We start from the raw sequence: 27,190 nt of genomic DNA, 5'->3' as shown, positions 1-27,190 counted from the left end.
AAAGAGAAAAAGAAAGAATGAAGAAGAGGGCCAGAATCATGTGGACAGAGCTGCACTGGCAGATGCTTCTGTTCGCAATAAACAGCATCAGCAATAAACAGCTCTGTCCTTAGGGGAGACAAGTGAAATGATCTAACCCCCTGTTCAAAGCGCTTTAGCATGCTGCTTATCAAAAGCCTCCTTTATTATTTTACTGTGGCATTAAGACCAAGCTGTTAATATGAGCCGGGCTGAGGAACGATTCTGCCGCATCCCGCGTTCATCTGCCTCAGGGCATAACGGGATTGGCTTGAATGGCAATAAGATGGAGGTTCTACTTTACGTTGCATGCCTGGTATAGAAAGCGGGTAACATTTTACAGTAAGTTCAATGTTAGGCACATTAGTTAACATGAAATAAACACTGAACAATTCTACAGCATTTATTCATCTTAATGTTAATTTTAACATTTACTAACACACATTCAAAATGTTGAATCTGTTAACAATTGTTTTCTCTCTCATTTGTATTAACTAACAAAAAACTAATAAATGCTGTAATCCTAAATTGCACATTGGTATTTCATGTTACCTAATGCATTAACTCATTATATTAAATGGCAACATAGTAAAGTGCTAGAAAAAAGCACAAGTATTCCATTCTTTTTATAACACTACACTCTGATTTATTACATAAAACACATTTGTATCAGTTTGTTAAAATGATAGTTCACCCCAAAATTCTGTCATCATTTACTCACCCTCTTGTCATTTTAAACCTGTATGACTTTCTTCTACAGAACACAAAAGAAAATATTTTTAAGAATGTTGTTAACCGGAACCCATTGACTTGCATTGGTTTTGTGTCCATAAAATAGAAGTAAACGGTGCTGTTCGGTTACCAACTTTCTTCAAAATATCTTCTTTTGTGTTCTGCGGAAGGAAGAAAGTCATACAAGTTTGAAATGACAAGACGGTGGGTAAATGATGACAGAATTTTCATCTTTGGTTGAACTATCCCTTTAAATCCATTACACCAAAGACAGGTCTGATGTCCTTACAGCTTTCCCACTTGAATCTAACAACAGGGCAATTCAAGCACAAAGCCTTTCAGGGAGCCTTGAATCTGTCATATCTAACAGGCGGTGTCAGGATTTCAGTGAGCATTAAGCTCCTTAAGTAGCTCTTGCTTTCTTGGTCAAAGCAGAATAGCAAGCCACACATATAAGACTTTTAATCTCGAACAGGTCAAGACCAATGTTGACAGATGTATTGGCCAACCGATTTCGATAATTACAGGTGACAGTGCTCGGGTCGTTTCAGGGCCTTGCATAAGGCTGGACTTGATGTTTTGAAGGGGCAAGCCAGGATATGGAGGAGTGGAAATGGTGGATAAAAGTTCAGAGGGAATTTAAAAACGAGGGCCGTGCAGTGCCCCTTCGCGAGCTGAGATCTTGACTGCAAGCCACGTTTTCAATTGCGGCATCTGTCATTGATGCATTATACAACTGGCAGATGATCTAAAAAGATGTGTTTGAAAACCGAATGCTCACACATGAGCAGAAGCACCGCATGAATATGCACACATAAAAATATGCACACAAATTACAATCTCTCTATGCGCAAATCCCAGCGAGAGCAAGTGTTAATGTGTCTAATGCTTTGAATCGACACAGGCACCTCTGTGAAAAATGAAATTACATTTGCAGAAGTGCCAGAAACTTGCAAAAAAACACAAGTAAGAGCACTATTTGGATAGAGATGCGCAAGTCATCTACACAAAGAATTGGCTGAAGCAATACTAGGAAAAACCAAGTTAAAGCGATAGTTCACCCAAAAAAGAAAATCTTGTCTTAATTTATTCACTCTCTTATCATTTCAAACCTGTATGACTTTCTTTCCTCCACAGAACACAAAAGAAGATATTCTGAAGAATGTTGGTAACCAAACTATGCGGTACCCATTGACTTCTATTGTACAGACAGAAAAACAATACAAGTCAATGGGTACCTCCGTTGTACATTAACCAACCTTCCTCAAAATATCTTCTTTTATTTTCAGCAGAAGAAAGTCATACAGGTTTAAAATGACAAGATGGCGAGTAAATGATAACAGATTTTTTTTTGGGGGGGTGAACTATCCCTTTAACAAAAGTATTTCTATTATGTTTGTTTTAGATGGCTTTAATGTGAATTCACACTCGCCACTGAAATGGAAATTTGCGATAAAGCAATAAAGATTGCTTTCTACCTTTCAACATACTGGTCATTAGGAGACAGAAATGATCACGGCCCTGCTTTTTGAGGTCAAGTGTTGCCCTGGGCTCCTCCTCCTTCTGCATTGACACCAATTATTAAACTACATCTTCATTAGACCTCGTGTCAGCGCTCCATCTGTGGCGGAGCCAGGAGCCATCCTCACCCCCACTTAATTCACACATATCAAACTCATCTATTGGCTAAGCCACTCATAGCACCAACACCAGCAGGGCCGTGCGGTGCCCAAAAACTCATTCATTTCAGCTTACTGCTGAGAGTCTATGCATGCAAGAGAGCAACAAAGCTGCCGTATGACTTCATTCAACATCAATTTGCACTTCAAGCAAGAAAACTTTCGTCCGCTGCTGCGAGTTCACATTTCGGTTACAATTCATACAATGTGCCATTGGGAGAGGACTGTTGCGTTGATGTGGTTTACATCCGAGAAGCAACAAGCAATACATGTCATCACCGTGCCGAAGAGACGGACTTCTATTTTCCTGAGAGTGGATGTCGGCGGTGAAGAAAACCTATTAGGGCGAGAGGAGGAGCAAGTTTTGCCAGCATCCATCTTATTTCAGCAGAACATAAAAGCGGAGGCGTTGAATTGCTTTTCAAATGCAGCAGGCCATGCCACACACTCAATCCACCACTGCATCCGATTTGATCCCCCAAGCAGAAACACAAGCAGAACCATTGATTGATACCACCAAGTGAAGAGAGTCTGGGGGAAATGTAGAATAAGCGTGTAAGAGAGAGGGGGTGGAAAGGCCAAGCAACTGGCTACAAGGAAAACAACATTACAGTAAAATCAGAGTCTGACACAAAGACAAGGATTTAAATAAAGGTCGAAACTGCATCGCTGAGAAAGCCCAGGCTGGTTCTGCCATGGAGAAGGGGGCTATTGACCAGGGGTGACATTTGACAGCTATGGTAATTCACAAGACTGCAATTTGTGATGTCACAAAGGTCACTGAATGAATGAAGACAGGAGCTCAACAATACGCAACAAAATAGACAGTAAAAATGCTGTTTGCAATATACAGTGCTTAATAAATGTATTAGACCACAAGTCATAATAACCAAGAAAACAAGTATTTTTGGAATCTGTCAAAACTTTAAAAACAAAATAAATGTTCACATTTATTAAACAAATAACAAACTGAAACAACTGAATAGTCTTTATTCACCTTATACCCCACTTTGAGCCGACACGTTCGACTTCTCTCAGAAGTCAGACAATAATCAAATGTAAAATTCAATCATTAAGGGTGCGTTCATATTTGTAGTTAGGTTCTTTTTCTCTGGACCAAAAATTAATTTAGTCCAGGTTCGCTTAGCGTTCAGACTGGCATTTTAAAAGCGAACCTAAAGATATCAAACCTAACAGCTCACGTGTTAAGTCGCAACGTGATTGGACAGCTTTTATGATTTATATTTTCAAACGGAATTTACCGGACATCCAAAACAATGCTGTGTTATACATGCTCATTGAATAATCTGAATAAAATAAATAAAAGTGCTTTACTCTTTTTCTGCCTTTCTTGCAAAACAGTAAATTCAATTCAATATTTTAGCATTAGAAATATTACTGTGACTAAAGACCTTACACATACTGGTGGATTAACCATTACAAAAACATAAAAAAAATGATTTTATTAAACACCAATAGTGTTAGTCAAGGGCAGCTGTGGCATAAATATGGAGAAACGAGGTTTCAGAAGGACAGCAGTGATTTGTGTATGACTAAACGCATTTGGCCTTTCAGGTCACAACCCGCCAGTTAACAACCACCGCCTCAGATGTTCAAAAAAGGCTCATTTTCAAACCAGCAGGAGTCTGAACTTCTTGACAGATACAGATCTACAGCCTAAAATCCCTGCTGATCAGCATTTCCTTAAAAACCTATTTAACACCAGGCCCTTTGAGTAAGACATGCCGCAGTCCACTGGATAAGACAGACAAGTGAAATGAAGCATCTATCAATATCAAACCTCAAAGACTAGTTACACTGGGACTCCAGGGGAAACCGAGATAACGGACGCTTCTCTTTTTTTGTACGTCTACACTTTACAGAGGCCAAGCAACCTATGTACACCTCCACAGCTCAACGTTCATTATCAGAGAGTCTCCAGATAGACGGTAAAGCTGTAAACACAAAGCGATGAGCCGGGTAAGCTTCACAACTTCCTGTCGGTGAACCAAACTCACCACTAAATAAAGTGGCAGACAAATGAAGCAGGTTTTGACCAATGACTGCTAGTCAGCTCCGCTATAAGGATTTATAGCATGTGGCAAAACCGAGCATCTGCGAGGTCTTATAAAGTAATTCATCCCACGAGAGAGCCAGCTGCACCTAGTCTAAAAATGTTGGGTAAAGACACCACCTACTATCACCTCCTCTAACCGATGACTTGAAAATGTATTTTAGAGACACAGTCTTGGCATTACATTGAGACTTGCTCATCAGACAGCAGACGGTTCAACTTTAGAATGATTACAAATAATACCAAGTCTCGCTCTGTGTTGATCATCTTTTCGACTCTGGCTCTGCTCTAAGGTGATATATTTGTAAAAAAAAAAAAAGAGTTCAAATTATTTTAAGGAAAGTATGGTTCATTAAGTGGAAGTCTCCAGAAGGGATCCATCTCCGCAAATCGCATCTTGCTGCGAGAATCAAACACAGAAAGCATATTTCATTCATGAAGACGTGCAGTTAGAGTTCAGAAACTCTGAGTCAGAAGAGCTGAGTCAGTGGGTACGCTCGAGGCGTAATTGATAGGAACTGAGCCGAAGATGAGTCCCCGGGGAAAATCTCAACTCTTACTTATAAAGCACACACCTTTGCAGAGAAACGCTAAGGAAACAATACACGAGGTAGAAGACTGAAACCTAAATACAATTATATCCAAAAAGCCCTTCTACTTCAGAGGAACAGGCTGTGTTTTTTGTCAGCGTCTCAGAAGAGAGAATATAAATCCCCGTATGAGAATATGATGACAGATACATTCAAGAGTCACATCAACAACAATGAACAGCACACAAAGTGTTTCTACTACTTGTCTTAACCCACCAAATTGTGGTTAAAGTGCTGCTATTATTTTTAGAGGATAACAGGAAATATTTTTAACACTACCAAACTATGGGGTTTATACGCTTAATTCAACGTCTTTTTAAACGCTTCAGTAAAGGCCAGTTTTAACCCTGAGGTGAGGACTATTTCACACGGTGCTCCATTTCACCATTTTCTAGCTCTGAATTGCGGTGTTAAAATGTAATGGTGAGTTTTAAGCAGACAGACAGCCAATATACACCGCCTCCGAGCTTATCCTATTAAGCTTATTAATGCATCAATTATGCATGTGCTTTGTACAATCACAGAAACTTTCACGCTTTACTTTCAGCACCTGAGGGGGGTGTTGAAAATATTGACGTGGAGCGATGATATTTTCAAGGAGATTTCTGAGAATCCAGAACGCATCTAAATGGCAACATTTGCACAGATACAAAAGTGTTCTGAAAACAGATAGAAAAAACCTGTGCCGTGTTTGTCCAATCAATGCTGTTAACCTCGTAAATACACAGATAGGAAAGAACATTTAAAGAGTGAAATCTCAAACATGGATTACAGTGATAGTTCACCCAAAAAGACCTTCATCATTTACTCACCTCATGTTATTCTGTTATGTCTGAAGATATTTTGAAGAATGCTGGTAATCAAACAACGCATTGACTTCTATTGTAAGGACAATTTTTTTTTTAAATCTTCTTTTGTGTTCTGCAGAAGAAGGTCATACAGGTTTAAAATGACAAGAGGGTGAGTAAATGATGACAGAATTTTCATTTTGGGGTAAACTAGCCCTTTATATACACTTCTAGAATAAAGTGTAAAAAGCATTCACCCAAAGATTTGACTGGACCCAGCTTAACCATTTAAAATGTAAAAAGCCCACACGGACCCTGCGGTCAATCTCTCAGACCAGTTCACCTCAGTGACCACCCATCCAAACCTGAACGTAGTGTTCAATTGTATTCTGTGTTTGACAGGCCCACTGCAACGGCCTCTTCATAAAGCAGGCATTAAAACCATCCGAGGCCACTCACTGTCAAAGGTTCACACTTACTGCTTTGCCAAAAGAAACATCCACTTTTATCCTTCTCCAGCAGTGTGAATAAACAACTGAAGTAAACAGCATGTGTATCTGAGAAACAAACTGCCCAAAACAAGAGTGCAACTCTCTGTACTTTAACTTTCTCTCTCTCTTTCTTCCACTCTCTGTCTCTCGAGGGGCATCCAATGGAGCGGAAAGGCAGCCAAGCTAACCAAGCATGTCTGTCCTGTGCTCCTATCGAAACCCACAGCCGCTTAAAGTACAGTTCCAGTGAAGGAAGAGGGATGCTTTGTAAACTGATTCAGCGTTGACATAAAGTCCACATCCAGCTCTGCAGCTCTGCTAATTGGCCAATTTGATTGGTGAGACCTAAAAAAGAGAAGTAGAGGGAAACCGAGACTGCTTTATAAAGATAATTAAGATTTCACAGAGGCGATTGGGTTTCAAACGTTTGGAGGAATAAACGCAGACGTCGGGCAGCTGAAATGAGGTGTGCGTACTGTATGTGATTAGAGGTGGAGGCAAAGCAGGTTGTGCTTACCTCTGGATTTGGAAGAGAAGGCGAGTGAAAGCTGGCCGAACATGTCCGTGTTCTCAAACCGCTCCTCTTTGACTTTGAGCCAAAAGCAATTTTCCGCCATCTCCTGAGGCACTATCTGTAAGCAAAGAAAAACTCCATCAAACACCTACAGGAATAAGGCAAACAAGCAGCTATGCAAACTTAAGCACACACACAACGCAGATGCAAACAGTATGGCCAAAATCACGCACACCTGAACACATCATGTGAACCCGTGATAAACAATGTGATTCACAATTGCATTTTATATTCTGCATGTGTGTGTTTGACTAGTTAAATGTGCACTACTATTTTGTGTAGATATTTGTTTACTCCACAAATATTTTAGTTATTAGTAATATTTTCAGTGGCAATCATCAACGCTGCAATCTGTAACTTTATGGAGTAAACATGAACAAATGAGCAAGCCATAAAACAACAGGGTTTAAAACTATCTCTTCACTTTTGCCCCATTAACAGTTATTGGCAAGCATGTATTAAATTGATATATTTTGAGTTGTTGAGTACAATTCAATGGCAAATGTTAGCTGTCAGTTTTACGTAAAGTAACCAACAACTTTATGTTTGAAACAAAGATGGCAATATAAACACAAGTTGTGCATTGTAGCTTTAAAGGAAACACAGTGTTATATTAAAAATAGTATGAAAATGCGTCTTAATGCACTCCATTCTGAAATGCATCCGAGTCTCTAGTTGACACGACCCTAAGCTAGTGTGATTATACAAGATTCCTAAAGACAGATTAATACTCTAGCTATTCAGACAATCCACCGACTAGTCGATTTTAAAACTACATCCACACATTCCTAGCGTGCACTTCTGTTTGTGTGTGGAATTACAATCAGAATGAAAGTAATGAGAACTTGTAGAGATGTGGCCATTTTAAACGGTGTAATTCCAAACCTTCATCGCCCATATTCTTTACTCAAAATCTTCACAATTTATAGGTAGTGATCTCCTCCCACCATCATTTCTGGCTCATTCTCTCTACTTCATTACAAAAGCCCAACGAGAACACTTTATTGTGTACTCGTCACTGTCAAAGGCAATATGTGCAATAGATTCCCAGTCGGCAGACCCCTAAACTTACAACGTAAAGATTTTGGTGACCTTTTTTACATACAGCTGATGAAAAAATAAGAGACCATTCCAAACTTTTCTGGATGCATTGTGGCCATTCCTGTCCAGTGTCTGTTGAATTTCTACAAAATCAAACCTCAGGAGTGACAAAGTCATCCAACAGCAATGTGAAAGCCTGACAGCATTACAAGACACATGAAAGCTCTGCTTTAAAAAAATCATGTTTTTATCATGTTATCATGTTTTTATTGTGTTTTATTGTGTTAGTTAGCTGTATTTTGTGAGTTATTATGGCTTAAATCAAAATAAACCAACTGCAGTTTGATTGATATTAATTGGAATGCACAATTACAATTTTTATTTTTAAAAACTGAGTTATCTCATTTTTAGAGATGTAACGATTCACCGTGAGCCGATTGAAAATCGGTTATAATGAGTGACGATTCAAATCGGTTGAGGTGTGAACTGAATCGCAATACATTTTTTGAACAGCAGGGGCCGCTATTTTCACTGCAAATCTAAACGTGGACATGCTGATATTTCTTAAATGCAAAAAAATCCAAGAAAAGCTCAGACAGTATTAGTTTGTTTATATTAAAGAGACTTTTTCTATTATTAATTTGTTATAAAATTGCAGTTTAGTTTTGTTATTTGAAATAAAACATTTTATTATACAAAGAAACGTGAAGCATTTAAGAAATAATGCAAGGGAAGTTGTTCATTTCTAATTTGTTTCAACTCATTTTGTAAAAATAAATCGTGAGTAAATCGTGAATAAATCGCATCGTGAGATCAGAATCGTGACTCGCATCGCATCGTGAGCTGAGTGAATCGTTACATCCCTACTCATTTTGTAACCAAACTCTTCAAATTTTACTGTTGTACTGCTTAAAAGTGAGTATGAACTTGTTTTCTTTGCAGTGTTTGAGGTCTGAAACAATACACAGCACATTTTCTGTTATTTTGACCCGTTTCTCCAGTTTTCATTTTCTGCAAATAAATGCTAACAGAAACAATATTTGAAATTTGGGAGAAATATTGTTAGTAGTTCACAAATGATAATTTTAAATAAAAACATACCAATAAATAGTAAATTCAGAAAAACTGAAAATAATTTTGAAATGGTCTCTTGATTTTTTCTGTGGCTTTATATAAAAACATATAACAGAATGCACATTATTTCACATGTATTATTAAGAAAAAGGAAAGGAAAATGCCAATTAAGACTCTGAGCAATAGGTAGATTTCATAATTTGCCATCCACTTAATGAATGTCTATTTAATCCAGTCTATTAGCACAAGGTGCTATCAAACACATTCCCCATCAAAAACAGTCATGTGGAGTTTTTTTGTCTTTTTCCTCCACAATCAACACATCACCCATCAGGCCCAAATGAAAAGAAAATGAGCGGTTACGTTAGGCATGAAATGATACCTTCTGTGAAGACATTTCTTTGCAAATCTTAGCGTACATTGTTGTGGTAATTTCTATAATTGCGGCTCGACGACTAGAAAAATGTGTCCAACAGCATATACATACCACTATTTTCAAGATATGTGTATGACATAATTTGTTCCACAATAGCAAAAGGAACAAATGACATCTGGATGAGTTATTGTATTTATCGAGAAACACTCTTTTCATTATAAACAATGCGGAAGATGCTGTTCCTCAATTTAATCCTGGAAGATAATTACATAATTTAGTTCACACGGTTTATATAAAAAAACAGAACACATATCGATGTGGAGAAATGACTCTCTATGATTGCATACAAAAATAGAAAAATATTTTTAATGGTAAAAAAATTTCACATTTTAATGCGAATACGCAATACTTTTTTTTATCGTAATCGTGCTACCAGCTAAAATCTCAAAGGCAGTATTGCATATACGAGAGCTAGTTTGATTATTTTGAGAGTGAGTGTTAATCTGTGCCTAAAACCCCAGCTTGTTGACTGAGCGATCTAATGAACACACAAAACATTTGCTGAATCCCTCAATGCTGGCATCTCCTGCCACTCCACGCCATGTGATGCATTTATCTCCTCCAGTGATGCTCTCCTCTCATTAGTGTGCTGCCTCATAAGTGCTCTCTGTTAAAAACCATAGCTTCTCGAAAAACAGAGTAATTAACACGAAGCTCAGGCAGGGTGACCTTGTTCGCACTCAAGCGGCAGAGTGAAATACTGTAGCTTCCTCTCGCCCCGAGCGTCAACGCCCGTCTCCGGGCAGAGAGCGAACAGCTCCGAACGGCTTTAGCCGCAGACACGAGCAATCATTTACTTTTCCATAACGGAGCGCGGCTCCCCAGTGTGGGCGTTTTAACAGTTGGATAAATTACATTACATCACCTCTAGGCACCAATCTCCGGCGTGGCTATTTGAAAGTTCGTAACATGCTTTAGGAAAATACTGGGAGGAGTGGAGGGGCTGGAGCGCATCCCGAATTCACCGCTTCTAGCTGGTTTTACTGTCTGACTGTTATCTGCCTAAGTTGTGAGAGATGGCGGGGCTTCCCTGTGGGTGATTTAGAATAGCAAGACGCAAACTGATTAGCATTCTCATTTTCATCCGCCCTTCCTCTTTCTCTGGCACCAATCGCAGACATCAGCACATCACGTCAGAAAGATCTCGGCTTCAACACCTGACATCACCTCATCTATGTCAGTCTGAGAGGATAAATGATTGAGCAAATGTATGTCAACAGAGGAACAGTAAATATTTACAGCTTTTAGTTTCTTTTTCTGTCAATCTCTCTTGTTGACAGGTCTTGGGTTAGAGATATGAAACAGAAATATGACGTATGAGTTATTTTTTTATAAAACTCCAGATAAACACTGTCTTGTAACCAGCGGGTAGGAATGAATCATTTGTGTCCCTGATTTACTCCGCAAGTAAAGTCGGTTTAATGATCACAGGGCTTTGGAGAGTACACACACCCACACTCTGTAGCAAACACAACATAGTGATTCGCAATGACATGTATGCACCTGACACAACATATATGCTAAATAATTTAATACCTGCAGCTGTTGTCTGCCAAACGAAACAAACTATCGAATGCAGTAGGAATCTCACGAAACATGTCAAGAACACGTGCACATTTCATATTTGTTCTCATCTGTGTGAGAACTTTCTTTGGAAGTTCTTGACAAGTTTTGTGACATTTATCAACATTCGCTTCTCTGTAATTGCATATGATGTATGGAAAGCTTAAAACCTTAATAAAATGCATGTTTTGCTTATCTACATTCATCTTTATTCACTGTTGTTTAATATGTATTAAATGCAATAAAAATGTGTGATTTTGTGTATTAAGTGATTCAAAGGGCAATGTACTGTCGATTTTCCACTCTTTATGCTTTTCAGTTAAATGTTCTTTTCATATGCGTTTACATAGAGTATTTCCAGAAGACTGTGCTTGATGTGGAGGAGTGTTTCCTCTTAGCATTTACGCATAAATGAGTTAAAGACGAGGTCAAGCACAAACATGAAAAATTACAAATAAATGAATCCAGTTTTCACACTCCAAAAGTCCCAAGGCAATGGGCAAATGAATGATTGAGAGTTAAAAGGAGACAGCATGAAGAGGTTGACCCATAGACATCATATTTAAATGCAATGGAGGATTACGAAACAATGTTTTATGTGTTTGTGCATTCTTTCCTTTAAACTCGAAAAATGTTTTCAATTATGGCAGGAATGTGTGCGTGCAAGGGCACTTGAGCTAATGAAATAGTTTACGGCCTGATATCTTGAAAGGGAGGCAGAGTGGAGAGTCGTGCGTCTCATGGCTCAATGATCTTTTTAATAAGCTGCATGTACTCGCAGGCTTTGGACCATCAACTCCCACTGAAAAACAGTCTCAATCTCTTTTTCATTCTTTCTTCTCATCTTCCTCTTATACTCTACGGAGGCTAAATTACTGCCACAATTTGCAATTTATCGCCGACATTAGACTGCGTCATTCACTTACTCCATAAACAAGCATTTTCCAAGATTTTTTCTCTCTCTCACCTTTGACCAGTTCACCCGCTTCATCACGGCCTCAGGTTTGTAGGTCTTCTTGGGCACCAACCCGTAAGGCAGCTGGACGACAGGTGGTGGTGGAGCTAAAGGCATGCCCGGAGGTGGTGGTGGGCCTCCACCAGGAGGTGGGGGTGGAGGTGGAGGACCGCAGCCTGGCGGAGGAGGTGGTGGCGGAGGTCCCAGAGATGCCGGACAGGGAGGAGGAGGTGGAGGTGGAGGAGGTATACCTCCAGTTGGAGGTGGTGGAGGAGGTGCAATGCCCCCTGGTGGAGGTGGAGGAATGGCACCGACCGCTCTAGGTCCCGCTGCAATCTGCAAGAAACAAACAGAGTGAATTGCAAGGACAAGGCATCTCGCGAGACCCAGGAACATGGTGTTCCAACCCATTCACCTCAACCGCTCACATTCAGGGTCTACACCCAAAGGCCCATGCTTTTATCACCATTACATGTTTAAACCATCAAAACTAGGGGGTGAGATAAGGGCACCACAGAGTGCGGATAAAAGACAGTGTTTACACAGCAGCTGACTCTTCATTTAAAGTGAGTGCATTAAAACAAGTCTAAAACTGAAAGCTTGAGAGAGACCAGAGAGAAAAAGAAAGACGGGGTGCGAGCTCTTCGCATGCATTAAATAAGAGTTGATAAAAGCAGATGGATGACTTGGGGCTGCCGTGGCCTTCCCTCCGGGCACTGGATCCCAAGACTGAGCATCTGCCTGTCTAGCGTGCTGAGTGCCGCCTCCTGAAAGTCAGGAAGAGGCTAGTGCTCAGAGGAGGTCGTGCCGAACGCCTGATCCTCTCACTGGGGAAACTAGGACATGGCAATTCCTGAGGGGCAGGTAGTCACAATGAATATATAAATAAGTAAACAGCAGGTCGAATATGTAAATACTCCTTTGGAATGTACACACCTGTCAAGTACTGGGCTCTCAAAGGAGCAATTTGACAAGTTAGGTATAAAAGACAAAGCGATTGTGTGCGAGTCTGTTTGTGTATGTGATGTGCTGTGCTGTGTGGAGATCAAAGGGCGGTTTCAAAGTCCGTGTAGTCATGTAACAGACATCCAGTACACAGAAAACTAAACAGAGAGACTGAGAAGGGGAGACAAAAATGCTCAAGCTTGTGTTGGGCTACACAAGTAATAATAAAAAAGAATGAATAAAAAAGAATTACAAATATTTTAAAACCAGATCATGATTGTGGCTCCTGTGCAACAATAATATTAACAATAATAAAATAATAACAACAACAAAACATTATTATTATTATTATTATTATTACTTTATTATCATTATTATAAACACTTTAAAAATAAAAAGAATAAATAAGATAATAAATGAATAAATATTTGTACGCATAGTTTCAATTAAAATATTTAATTTACTGCACTTTTACTGCAGATTTATTCGTCAATCTTTTCTGTTTACAATCTGTAATACAATTAAAATGCTCTTATTGTAATCAACAAGCCATTGACATGATGTAAATAGGATATTCATGCTGCTGTGTAGGCAGCTTTGCTTACTTATTACAAGTGTTTGTGGGAGTACAGAACTGACAGCATTCTCTAAACTGGCTCAACTGTTGTGTGTCATGTGAACTTGCAATGTTAAAAACTGTAGTGATTAAAAAGGGGAGGTAGCACTTCCGTAATGCGGTGTTTTCTACGTTTTTCATAATGCTGAAAGGTCAAATGTGAAAAACTGATTATCTTATGTATAAAAAAAATGGAAAAACTTAACAGCTGTATTTTGTACTGTAAGCAGCTAACAAAATATCATGCAGCAGCCCCCCAAACACACAAAAAATGCCAATTATATTACATATTAAACTGAAATTAATAAAGTAAGTATAAAATAAAAAATACAAGTAAATAATTGTCAGTTATGATTAAGGAGTAGTCTTAAATGTGCGCAACAATCCAGTACCTCAGAGATGACGTATTTTTGTAGGCTAACCCAGAAGTAAGCGCCATACTGGTTCCCTCAACCGAAAGCCTATGCAATTTTCCCATAGACTTTTGGAAGATAGCAAAAAATAAGCTCTGTGATTAACACTTTTTGTCTATCAAGATCATCTTTACAAATTAACACAACATTTGTTAATTTTGAAGTCGAAATACAATCTGCAGAAGTAAAAAGCTAACACGATGCTATAAACAGACTACACTTAAGATACTACACCAAGCCTCCGACACCTCTTTCAAACTTTATTAAAAATGTGCTCCCTGGTAAGTAATTACTCCGTGAATGAATCCGCAGCCACGTTTTAAGAGATTTGTGCTTATGTTAGCAACTTGTTAGCAACCGCCATTTTTAAGACACAAAATGGCTTTAAACAATCACAAGCGAGTTAAAACCGGTGTGTTATATGTCATAGAATAAAACGTGAAAATATTTAGAGGCTTTGTTAACCTTATTTACGTAACTTTATTTATGTAGACCTTAGTTCAGGCGATTTATCAAAAACCCATTCAAAAAACCCATAGACTTTGGGGCGATGGAACCGGAAGTCCTAAAATGATAACTCGCTTCTGGGGTTTGCATATAAAAATACGTCATCTCTGAGGCACTCAATAGGGATTCTATGTAAAAGCATATTTCAACTAACATCTATGGGTCATGAAGTATTTCATATGCATGACTCGCGCACACGCACACACACTTTCAAAGCTATTTGAGATTTAGATTAGCAACCGAAAATGAAAAAGCTATCACTGAGGGCATATCTCAACAGAAATAAACATGATGAAGTCTGCTCTGATCATCTGGTGATGTTTTTTAAGACATAATGATATAAGCGTTCGTTCATTTTGTACGGAACATACTTGCTGTGATTACAATGAATGACAAGATGACAGTACGGATTTTTGTTTACGTATGAAATATGCGAAGCGCATTGTGTAGACTGATTCATCTCGTCTAATCATAAAGCATAACAGATGAGGGTAAACCATTAGACTTGATTAACATGTAAATTGCCTCTGTAATTTGCTAATAGATTGAGCGTATGAATAGGATGCAACCACCTGAACCTTTAGCAGTAATGAGAAGCGTAATCGGGCTTGAACGTTCAGGTGACTGGTGGCGGGAGGCAGTTGACCTCTCTGCTCTCTTCTCTACATCCTTAACCTTGAGATACAATTCATAGTATTTTTAACTCAATGCTTTTTTATTGACTTGCGTTCCTGGTGAGATAACTGACTACCTCTATTTCTGAAGTTCACGCGATGATCTCCAGGAACAAAAGCCATTTTGAACGTGGTAGGGCACAATTCATCCAGTAACAGATAAAAATAAGAGCGGTAAATGTCTTGACAAGTCCGCACGCACGGGAATAAACAGGTATTTTGAATCATTGACAAAGAACCGGCCAGACTCCTAGCAACAAATGATATGCAAATGCTTCAATTAGAAGTCCCAATAGCCCCGATATGACTTGACCTTTGCATGATTGGAAAGCAATCTTTTCTCTTTTTTTCTCTTTTACTTCATCTCCAAACTTACTTTCAGCCTCATTCTCTTTCCTGCTTAGTAAAGTTTCTCATTTTCCAAAGCAATTCCCCCTCTGCGCTCCAGCCTCAGTGCACTTGATGAGCGGAATGAGTCGCGTCTAGTCACAATTTTTATATGCATTACCGAGTGTTTGATTACACAATGCAGGCAGTGGATTGTTTATTAGAGAGGAAATTAAAAAGGGGTGTAGGAGCATCATGCAGGAAGCCGAGGTCCCTTGACGATCGCCCCGTCCCGTGATTATCCATCTGTCAATCTCCGGCCCATCGTGGCCCATTTTCTCTTTTAAGTTTAATACAGGAGAATGGCAGCAATTAGCTGGTAAATTAAAGCGTCGTCATTTCCGTCTCGCTTCGGCCCTCTGTGACAGCGTGTTGTGCGTTGCGAGCCCTCCGGCCACAATTGCGGAATCCTAATGAGCTACTGGCACGCACCATTTTCCCCAGCCATGCCCCTTATTCCTTTTAAATAAAATTCATATTTCAAAAGAAAATGTTTCATTTAAGACACAGTTTTCATTTCGAATGCTTTTCTAGCTTTCAAAATTCATTAATGTCCAAAAAAAGTCTGGATTCAGAGGTCTGGGCTGGCCTTTTGAACTGCGGGGTGATGGAGAGGGCAAAGCTGATATCCCAGCAGTCTCCTGTATTCTACAGACCTTCTCCAATATTCTTGAGCTGCACAATTCGCAGTCAGGGTGATTGAGACTAGCTGTTTTTTAGGGCAGGAGAGTTTTGGGGGGACAAGCATCCATTTACACTCTCAACGGGAGGGAGGGCACTTGTGGTACGAACAGTCACAATTTGGGTAATTAACTAGGGCCAACACACAATTAGATCTCATCTCTGATGAGCGAGAGGCAAATTCAATTAGATGCGCTTACTTATAAGGGTTATATACTCTAGTTAAATGCAAGGATGGGGGTTCATCTTGCCCTCCAGCTGAAACAGGCTCTATGAAGGGGGTTAGCTCCTGGAGTGTTTGCTTTGGATGCTTGGTGGTTTGGATTTGCTTTGCCGCTCCACCGAAAAAAAATGTCATTATATTCCCACTATGATGACTTTTTGAGGGGTTTTTTTTTTCAGTGAAGCTGAGCATTGTAAATATTCTGCTGCATTTTGGCAGGTCTCATCATCACAAGCTGTTTATATGCTGGATATGTGGAAAGGATTATGGCCTCATTGTGTAGCATGCATTTGATGATCGCACGTCATCTGTTGGGAGTCTTTTGAGACAAAGCAGCAAATCAAGACTCCAGCTGATCGCTGAGGGGTGACTGCTTTGATCAACCTGTTAGAAGGTATAAAAAATGACTTATAAAGATGGCGGGCGGATGCATTGAACATGCTGTGGGGGGGGACACCCACCTTGCCGTCTCTTTCGCGGATGCATTGTTCTGCCTCTTTGAGCTTGCCTCTCTCACTAGTCAACTGGAAGTGTGAGGGACACAGACAGATACACAGACAAACAGGAGAAGTAGGCAGAGCAATAAGGAAAACATTCTGCTAACTTTACTCACGTAAGTTACAAGGTCATGGCAGGGAAGGCAAGCATTTGAAATGAGGCAGTTCATTTGAACACTGTCAAAACACCATGCCTGCCTACTAATGAAGTAGTACAGTTTTATTCGTGATTGTTTTAAGCCACTTGCTCATAGAAGGCTGGTGAATTTGTAAATTGAGAACACCAATATGCTTTGGTCATTTCCTGCTGTTTTGTTCCAATAACGTCCATTCTTAAAGGGACAGTTCGCCCAAAAATGAAAATGCCTTTTGTGATCCACAGAAGAGAGAGACATTTGCAGGTTTTGGCATGAGGGTGAATAAATAATGACAGAATCTTGTTTTTGGGTGAACGTACAAGTTGCAACAGCTCATGTTGAGAATTCAGGACACAAGTGGATGAGGCATTTTTGTGAATCCCGCTTTTGGAATCCTCTTCTTTCAAGTCATCTCACATCCGTCCCATCATTCTAGTGCCTTATGACACACCCGCTGAATTTAGCACAAGCACTTAGATTCGGTGATGCTCCTGCTAAGAACTCCCTATGACTGGCCTCTTTTGAAAAAGCAAAGCGGAGAAAATAACATCTTAACAGCCTTTTTTCATTCAGAGGGAGCATACTCCACTGCCTACATTTACACTTATACGGAGCTGTTCTCTATATTGCACATAGGACAGAATCAAATATTAAAGACGTGTAATGGAAAAGAAGATGGAAACATCCATAGTGAAGACAACTTGGATCAGATTTAAAATGCTGAGCATGCTTGTTTTATTTAGTGAACTTTGTTTGTTGTCCCTTTATTATTTTTTGTATGTATGGTTTTACAGTATTTATTTTGGATATGAGGTCGAAGAACATCAGGCGATGCAGGTCAGTCGCAGAAAACAACAGCATCTTCATATTCTATGTGATCACTTCCTCAAAGAAATAGAGAGAGAAAGCAGTACGGAGAATCAATGCAAGCGTACATGGGCTGCATCTCAAACGAATCAGCCTGTGAAGGTGAATGGCCGGGGCTGCCTCCCCTGATACTGGCCATGGCAACAACGCAGGGCACATGGCAACCAGCTCCATGACTCCAGCGTAGTGCTGTCGTTACGGGCATCATTACCTCCAGAATCTCTGCCTAATCCTGCCCAGCAGCGTAAATAAGACAATCGGCCAGCCCTGCACTTCGCTGTGTTGATGTTATGAGTCCCATGCTGGTACAGACAGCTGACCGCAGAGCTTTCTGAAACCTATCAGGGTGCTGCGAAAGAGATTTCTCCCCTAGTATCACTTGAGCTGAATTATTAAGTGAGCTACCATTCGATTTCTCACCTCTGACTCCCATCGCCTTTCACGTGAACGTGAAATTGTTTTTTGTTGGTGTTAAAAAGAAGTAACTAATAACTCCAAACAAAGAAGAGGCTCCAACAGTATACTGTACATTTTATAAACTGATACATTACATACTACAAATGCAACGTAAGCTGATTTGGATAAAAGTGTCTGCTAAATGCATAAATATAAATGTATAATGCGGTTATTATGCTTTTTAAAATAAGGACAGAGCAAAGGCGACTAATGCTTGCACTCTCATGAACCTCACTGTAAAACATTGTTGGTTCAATTAAAACAAACAAGTCACTTGGTTGCCTTAAAATTTTGATTTTTAAGTTGAAATAACTATTAAAGCGAAGGTAACTTATTTTTTTAAATTGAACCTTTTTACAGTGTTCAAATCAAGTGCACAGCTGTTTTATATGTGCATTTTTTCACATTTTATATGATGAGCTAAGCTGACTATTATTTTCTCATGGGCTGTTGTATTGGTTTCACTAACATAAAATTGCAGAAAGTCCTTATTCAAAGAAACCAATATAACAGGCCATGGGATGCTTATCAGCAGATATCAGCAGATCATGCAACGCATGTACTTTTCTGAAAATATGCACACAGGAATTGATAAGAGGAATTCAAATTTTAATCTCAAGTATCCGATTCCTATTCCTTTCGATTCCGATCCGATTCCTAGCCTTTCGATTATTTTGTGATTGCTATTTTACTCCGTGCATAACTGTGTTTCTAAACTACATTCAAATTTCCATCTGTATCACACTACCAAATCACAACAAGTGCGCATGTGGACTCAAGACTTAGTGTGGGTGAGTGCACGTTCCTCTAGTCGGCTTTCAAGATGATGTGTCGTGCACCCACAACCTGACAACATTCCGAAACCGCAGTGGGAGAAGAGGTCTACACCAAGGGTCTAATAAAGGGTACAATTTGTCAGCCTTGCGCATGACAACCTGAGCTTATTTCCCTTTAGACGTGCCAAAACACCCACGGCTAGTGCAGAACACCCTCATGCTAATATCCCTGTTCTTCTTTAGCAAGTGCATTGCATGTTCTCCAGCAGAAGCAGACGTTGGTTGATGCGAGGACGTTGTGGAGCCAAAGCTTTGAACGTACTTTCGGAAACTGTGTGCTGCTCCATTTCTCTACTTGTAAATGGGCTGGAGATGACTGAACTTCAAAGAAGACATCGTTGAGGGGTAAGACTAATGGAGAAGCTGAGAAAAACAACATCTGAATGAGTCTCTGGTCAAGACAAGGACCGCAGGAGAGAGCAGGTGAGTAGTCATTAAAGGGATTTGCATACTCCTCGCAGTGTCAGTGGGGAGGCTGTACCGTCCGTATGGGGGGCAAGCAACATGGCTCAGCATGGATGAGCGCGGAATAGGAGGGATGATGGTGACTGATGTGGAGAGGATAGAGGCCTGGGCTCATGAATATGTGTAGGAGTGGAGAGTGTGATGGACGAGGCAGATGGAGGGAAGGACGGAGTGTGTAACGTGCCGTGATTCGGCTCTCAGGGCAGATGAAGTGCAAGGGTGAGAACTGCACACAAATGAGGTGCCGGGCTCCGAGAAGCTCCGCTATGCATGGGGAGGAATGGCCTGCTGCAGCTCCGCCTCCACTAATGTGCTCATTTGGCGAATGTGTGAGAATAAATAGTGGTCTGAGCTGCCAGGGTCCTTAATGACAGCAACTCATCTCATGTCCGAGGTGGGGGGTCATCTCGGGGGAGTAAAAAGTCAGCTTGGCTATACTCAACACAGAGAGGCTGCAAACAGGCCAACCAAGATGCACTTTTCTAACTGCGAATATATGGTTTCTGAAAAAGCATTTATGCCACACCTGGTGTTTTTGCTCTATTAAACTCCATAAACTAGCAAGCGAGCCACTCGTTTGTCCCAAGGCAGCAGTGAAATCTAAAATGTTTCAAATTGGGTTTAGCAGGAAATAGCAGTCATTTTGTGGGAGAAGGTCTGAAGGTTTTTCACGATAGAAACGGTGATGTGAGAGCCGCGGACGTAACGCAATCCTTCATACAATAGCTAGGAAAAGACTGGGATGGAGCAATTGAGAAAAATCTAATTCAACAATCTGAAGAGGAGATTGGCTTTTTATTAAATCATACAATCCCCCAAGTCCTAAAATACCCACTTAGAGCACCGTCACATTCACGATAAAGGATAAAAAGGTTTCAATTTGACCAAATTAGCAAAGTCTCGGCTTCGACCAGCACGTTATAGCAGCTACATTACCAATTCAAGCAGAAAAACTGTTTCATATGACCTCACAAACATACAGACAACAAATGCCAGGGATCCTAATGGTCTCATAAAGCTCATTTCCAGGGTGAAATGATGAGATTTACCAAGTGGAGTTACTGAGCTTTAAGCAGGTTTCCTGACAGATAGGATCGTTTACTGATAATTTAATGCCTGGAAGTCTAACAGTCAGCAGAGGATAGGGCGTGAGGGGTCTTCTGCGTGCCGTGCACTACTACTGTAAGTCACGGCGAGAACCAACAAGTTCTCATGAGGAAAGATAAGCAAAGTCTCAGAGGGTTTGAAGCCTGTGAGTGTTAAGAAACAAAGCACAAGTCCCTTCCGTGGTATAATCAGTGCCAACAAGGCTAAACTGTGCATGTTAAAGGTGATTGTATGGGACACAGGTGGCGGTATCTTCAGTAAACTGTAATCTGTGTTTGATACCCTTGGGGAGAGAGTCAAAAACAGCTGAGTGGGGCAAACCAATGGGGCTGCTTGAGGAAGTGCACAGCCAAAGGTTTTTTTAAAAGATCTTGCAAAAATAAGGAAAAGAAGGTATGGTACACAGTGGGCATATACTGTAAGTGTTGTTACCTGCGCCTGAAGAGTGTTGATATGCGCTTCCAGGCCTTTGATTTTCTCCTCCTGTTTCTGCAGCTCGGCCTGAGCTTCCTGCCGTGCGCTGAACTCCTCGTCGAACTGTAACACACACGTACAGACATTGATGTAAAAACTCACCCGAGACCATCAATCACAAAACACATCAATAGACTTGGATTGCCTCTCTTCAACTTTTTCATCATGATGGTCCTATTGATCCAAGGCTAAGCTTATGAAAGCTGCGACTTGTGGTCTCATTCACTTATAACTGTGTTTAAGTGTTCTATTTTCTTTATGATGTTGATGAATCTGGATTATTCTAAATGAAGGTCTGTGCTAGTAATGAAAAAAAATGCACCAATAAGAATTAGCGTTAATGTAAGCCTTGTAAGCTTACCTAACTGGTCAATATCTTAAAATAATACATCTAATATATGATAATACAAAAATTGAAACTCTTGTCGCCATCTCTGTTTAGAACATTACGTTGATTTACTTTCTTTTTTTTGGATTTTTACTTTCTTTACACAGGTTAAAGTCAAATGACGTTGATATTTCCTGGAAAATTGGAATTGAAAGCTCAAGCTTTTTTCAACTCAAAGGGACAGTTAATAATAAAAAAATAAAAAATCTTCCCTCATTTACTCACCCTTGTGTCATTTCAAACCTGTGTGAATTTCTATCTTCTGCAGAACACAAAAAATATATATTTTGAAGAATGTCGGTAACCAAACAACATTGGATCCCATTGTATTGAAAAACAAAACCAGTAAGACTTTTTTTTTTAATATTCTTTCGTGTTCCACTGATGAAAGAGTCAAATACAGGTTTGGAACCAAATGAGGGTGAATTAAATTCTAATTATATTTTTTATATAATAACCATTTAAGCTTGGAAATTGTGTTTTTTTTTTCAAAATGGTTTTTAACCCCAAAAAGCTATGAATTGCATCTTAACATACTCCACATTTGTATTGCCATCAGTGACTTTATATATCAACATGTTTTGAGTTGGTTCTTCAATTATTATTAAAAAACTTGTAGTCAAGCACTTAAAATGTACTTGCATATGCATGGCCACACATAAAATGTTTGCCGTTAAACAACAACCCTCACATGTCTGTCTGACATTTGACTGAGTTAGACAGGAAGCTGAGCATAAGCACGGATATGCTTTCTGTTCCCCTTGAACATTATGGGATACCAGCCCTTGGCTTTAACAACAGTGCCAGCAAATGTAATCGCAATACCCAAACAAAGCTCCAGAGGAAACGGATTAAATTCAACGATTACAATACTCTAATACTATTTGAAGCGGTGCCTGTAAATATCTTAAAGACTTCCCAGTATGGCACAAACAAGCCTGAAGACTGGAGCATCAGCATTGATTCTGCTTGCACTGATACAGATCATGTTGCTCTGCTGCCAGCTATTGATCAGGTGAGAGCAATCAATGCACCGTCTCATCACCGCTCATGGGAGAAAAGTTTGGTGACAACAGACCGCTTGCATACCATTGGCTGCGCTGCGTGATTAATAGACTCACCTTTTTGGAGAATTCCGCCGCTCTCTGTTCGCTTCCCTCCACCTTGGCTTTATCCACGCACTGGTCTGTTATAAACAAACACAGAAAACATGTAGGCTAATTCACAGTGTGTATTGTTAACATGACAACAAGATTGAATACATCAAACACAGAATAGAGACAATCAAAAGAACCAAATGGAGACAAAAAAGGAACTGCTTGAAATGAACCTGTCAGTGTCTCTCGCCCCCTCCCCTCTGGAGATTTGTATTCCGTTCCCGGGGTTTGAGATGTAAATTTAAAAACTGCGCCTCGCAAAATTTGTTTTCAACTCATTAAAGTTGAAGCAGTGAGAAAATGTAGCAGAATTTTTTGGTTTCTGCAGATGGGTCTGAAAACTTTTAATGAGCCTTTGTTGGCAGGGTACGGAAGTGCTAGTGACAAAATACAAAAGGGGAGCGGAGAACCAAATAAAAGGCAGAACAAATTTACATCACTCTAATTTTATTAATGCCTTCGGTGGCCAAGAAGCAGATGACAAAACCGTTGGCACCGAATTGCTTTTTCTGAACATTTAATCATAAAAACAAATGATAAATGTCCAGGAATGCAAATATAACCATTACAGCTGGTGAAGTCGTGTTGCGCTTATAAGACATGACATGCCAGCCGGGCTTTGCAGATAATGTTTTATTTATGCATAATGAGTCTACCTTATCTTATGTGTCAGGTGAGTGCAGGTGTTTCAGACAGGGCTCTCATGGGGACCGGAGGAAGATAATTAGATCTACTCTAGGAAATCACAAAGTTTTATGAGCTGCAGTTGTGGCTCTCTCAGCGCCACACGATTTCAAAATGACGTTTGATTTATTTTTATTAGCGTGGTCCATTGCTGTGTTTGATTTGGATTGGATTAAAATCAGAAAGTACGTCTGTGAAACCCAAACTTGCCTAACCCCCTCAAAGGAAACGTCTAAATGGTGCTTCAGTAAAACCTGACCCCTTTGAAGAGGGCTATAATCATAGTGTAGATATCCTATTAAGGTCCAAAAAGTCTTTCTGTAGATTTCATTGATGTGCTGTAACTCAGTAATGTTATCTCACTATTACCTAAAGCTTGTTAAAGAAACATGAAACTCCTTTTATTCATTCTGAAACGTTTTGGACACTTTATCAGATGACCATACAGTTCGAGACAGAATTTAATAGTCTGGAAAACCGAGTTGCTCTAATGAATAATAACTCCAGAAGAAGTGCTTTAAGGTCCAGTGTTCCGTTCATAATGTAAAACGTTTGAGCAAGAGCAAGAAGACCTAATATCAGTGAAAGCCCTGCAAACAATAACTTTCCAAATCAGTATTTTTGCCGTTTTCCAGTAAAAATACATCCAATCGTCCTCACAACAAGGTAAATATAGAAGCTAGAAGACTTCTACCCTGGCAAATATCTTTCTGTTTGTTCGCAAGTTTGTTTGTTTCAAGCATAAGCCTCACTAAAATGTGCTCGATTTAGTCATAAATCTTCTACAAAAATCCACTGGGGTGAGAATATCTAAATAAATAAAAACTCAAGACATGTTCTTTGAAAACAAGTCTTAATATATCATGTAATGTTGCTTTCTTTCAAGAGTGAATTGTGTAATGTCTGTGCTTAAAACAGCACCAGAAACAGTAAACTGTAAGTTAAACAGGGACAACATAACATGAGTTTGGGGCAGGAATATCAGTTTGTCCATCCAATGGCAGACAAAGGGAACCAATCATTGTAGTTTTGTAGAAATTACATTTGACCTTTAAATGGACAACCAGACCAAAAACGGTTAAGATTTATGATTTCCAATGACACATCCTACCGACGAGATGAGTGAAGTCTATATCCAGTCTTTCCCTGTAGCCAAAATCAGGGTCCATCCCACTGCGGTGAAGGACGATCTGGGACACACACTCTTCAATCACCTTGTAATACTGCGGCCTGTAATAAAAACAAGTGTGTGCACGAACACAGACACACACACACACCATGAGTGAGGGGGCAGAGTATGACAAGAGACAAAGCTGTTAACTTCATATAAAATACCGTCCCGTGCATCGCTGTTAGGACAGCGCTTCATAAATCATTTGCTAAGACATATCTTTTAATGGCATTTCACGCCATTGAATTAAGACTTCCTTCAGTACATAATGAAATCACTTTCTGCAAAGCGTATAGCCGGAGAGTGATTCTGTGACTTTGTCCACTCAAGGTGAAGACGAACCGGATCTGGGCCTCCACACTTTCCTCTTTAATTTGCAATCATCTTTGGCAATTAAGGGCACCAATAAAACCTGAGACGCAAATCTAATCAGTCTAATCTGTGTAATTAGTTGCACAATGGCAGGCAAAACACGGCCCCGCGTTTGGAGGGTTGACAATGACGGGACTGAGAGTAAATGGGTCTGGGACTAGACATTGCCACAGCGCTTAGCGTGTGACCTTTTCCCAGTTATATTACCAAATTTAATTGCAAGTGACATTTAACAAATACAATGTCGACTTAAGCCAAGCTCCGTAGTGGCAAATAATTATGTTCCAAGCATGACCTTGAATGTCTCTTGTAGGTGTAAGAAATGTGCCGTCCTCCATTCTCGGCTCCTCGAAACAAAACAGGCTTCCGAATTTTAAACTTTGAAAACGCCTTGATGCTAAATATTTTTCGTTAATGCCATTTAATTCTACGGCGTTATATTGTTTTAATCTCCAAACATTCTTGTATGATGAACAATATTTGCCGATGTAAGTATAACTACACAAAAGACTGAACAGCCGAGTTTGTTGACCCAAGGTAATAAATTATGCAACAACACAGGTTTTGTTTTGCTTATATTTGCTTTGGTTTCATATCTTAGTTAACACTGCTGCTCTCAAGATCTGTATATTAAAGGGATAGTTCACCCAAAAATGAAAATTCTGTCATTTACTCACCCGCTTGTCATTTCAAACCTCTATGACTTTATTTCTTCTGCAGAACACAAAAGAAGATATTTTAAAGAATGTTGGTAACCAAACAATAGTGGTGCCCATTGACTTGCATTTCTTTGCGATTTGTGTCCATACAATAGAAGTCAATGGGTAGTCGTTGTTCGGTTACCAACATTCTTCAAAATATCTTCTTTTGTGTTCTGAAGAAGAGAGAAAGTCTCACAGGACAGTCAAACAGAGGACCGTGTCTCTTGCTATATCCTTTAAACATTAGAATAAACCAGCTATTAAGGCATTAACTATAACTGCATGTTTCTCTACTCTCAATGACAAATAGCATATTAAAATAAGCAAATAAACACTCATATGCATACAATTTGCCAACTCGAGTCGTAGTTGCAAAAGATGCTGTGGCGATGTGTAATAAGCGTGAAGAGGGGGCGGAGAGGGTGCTAGGCGAGTCACAGATCCTGGCTTAGTGGCGATGCCCGAAGCTTACGCCTGTCACTGATGTACACTATATCATCATCTCAATAAGCCGCCCTATTTTCTCAGCATCCTGGCCACCACCGCTGCAGCATGCTGGATAGAACCAGGAAGAAAACGACTGACCCAGAAATGTCAGACCACACCAGAGGAGACGGCATATGTCCCACTCAACAGAGGCTTCGTTCCTTATCTCTCAGCCTGGCACCTTCCCTGTCTGCCTCTCATCTCCCATCCAGCCCTTGCTCCACACTGCCCATCTAATCTTCACATCAGTCACGGCCAAAAGCAGAAGATGTGTTCCATATACGCTTTCTCTGATCTGCCTTCTGTTAGCGAGTCTTCGAGAGTTATTGCCTGAACTTCTTTGCTGCTCTGAATAAACACTTCAAGTATTGGTTAAGTGTTATTAAACCGTTTCACAAGAGTTATTAAAAAATGGAAAACTTTGTGGAGGCAGAGTTGGCTGGTTGTTTTTCTTCTGGATTTAAAAAATACCTTTAAATTAAACTGTGTGATCTATTGGCATGGACAGCTTTCCTTTACGGCTGCCTTTGATCACCAGCGGAGCCTCAGATGGCTATGAGCAAGACCGTCGCTGTCGACTGATGCAGGCTAAAGCGCAAAGATGCTAGCAGTCCCATCTCACCTCCCTCTCCTTGGAGACCTGGCCATCAAAGCTTCCAGTGATCTCAAGCGATCCCTTTAATCTAAAATTACAGCCATACAATTTCCCAACCAGTCAATCCAATCTACAAAAAAACGCTTCGGCAGGTTCAAAAGCAACAAGAACTGGATATAGTGACTACAAAATCTATCGACGCATGTAAAACAACGAACATAACTAAATATCCACCTTTAGGCAGCAATCGTATGTACATTTTAAAAGAGCGTCTTTAATAATCGCATGCATTTTTAATCAGAGCTTGTAGCGATCCTGTTTCTGACGCCACATTTA

At 39.9% G+C, this 27,190-nt stretch overlaps 1 protein-coding gene across 8 annotated transcripts in view; it reads right to left on the bottom strand.

Moving 5' to 3' along the window:
• diaph2 (diaphanous-related formin 2) overlaps positions 1-27,190 on the bottom strand; it is a 419,173-nt gene that overhangs the window by 255,602 nt on the left and 136,381 nt on the right. For 7 of the 8 annotated variants that reach the window (XM_057348933.1, XM_057348934.1, XM_057348932.1 and 4 more), the window contains 6 exons: positions 24,641-24,759; positions 22,810-22,874; positions 21,259-21,363; positions 16,923-16,985; positions 12,028-12,351; positions 6,890-7,004 (listed from right to left, as the gene is read on the bottom strand). In XM_057348933.1, coding sequence (XP_057204916.1) covers positions 6,890-7,004; positions 12,028-12,351; positions 16,923-16,985; positions 21,259-21,363; positions 22,810-22,874; positions 24,641-24,759 — 791 coding nt within the window. The remainder of the gene's footprint in view (positions 1-6,889; positions 7,005-12,027; positions 12,352-16,922; positions 16,986-21,258; positions 21,364-22,809; positions 22,875-24,640; positions 24,760-27,190) is intronic. The other variant, XM_057348936.1, reaches the window with a different exon arrangement.

This window comes from Triplophysa rosa, linkage group LG13, assembly GCF_024868665.1.
Source record: "Triplophysa rosa linkage group LG13, Trosa_1v2, whole genome shotgun sequence".
Taxonomy (NCBI): Eukaryota; Metazoa; Chordata; class Actinopteri; order Cypriniformes; family Nemacheilidae; genus Triplophysa; species Triplophysa rosa.
Note: the sequence above shows the minus strand (reverse complement) of the source record. Positions and strands in the feature narration are given on the sequence as shown.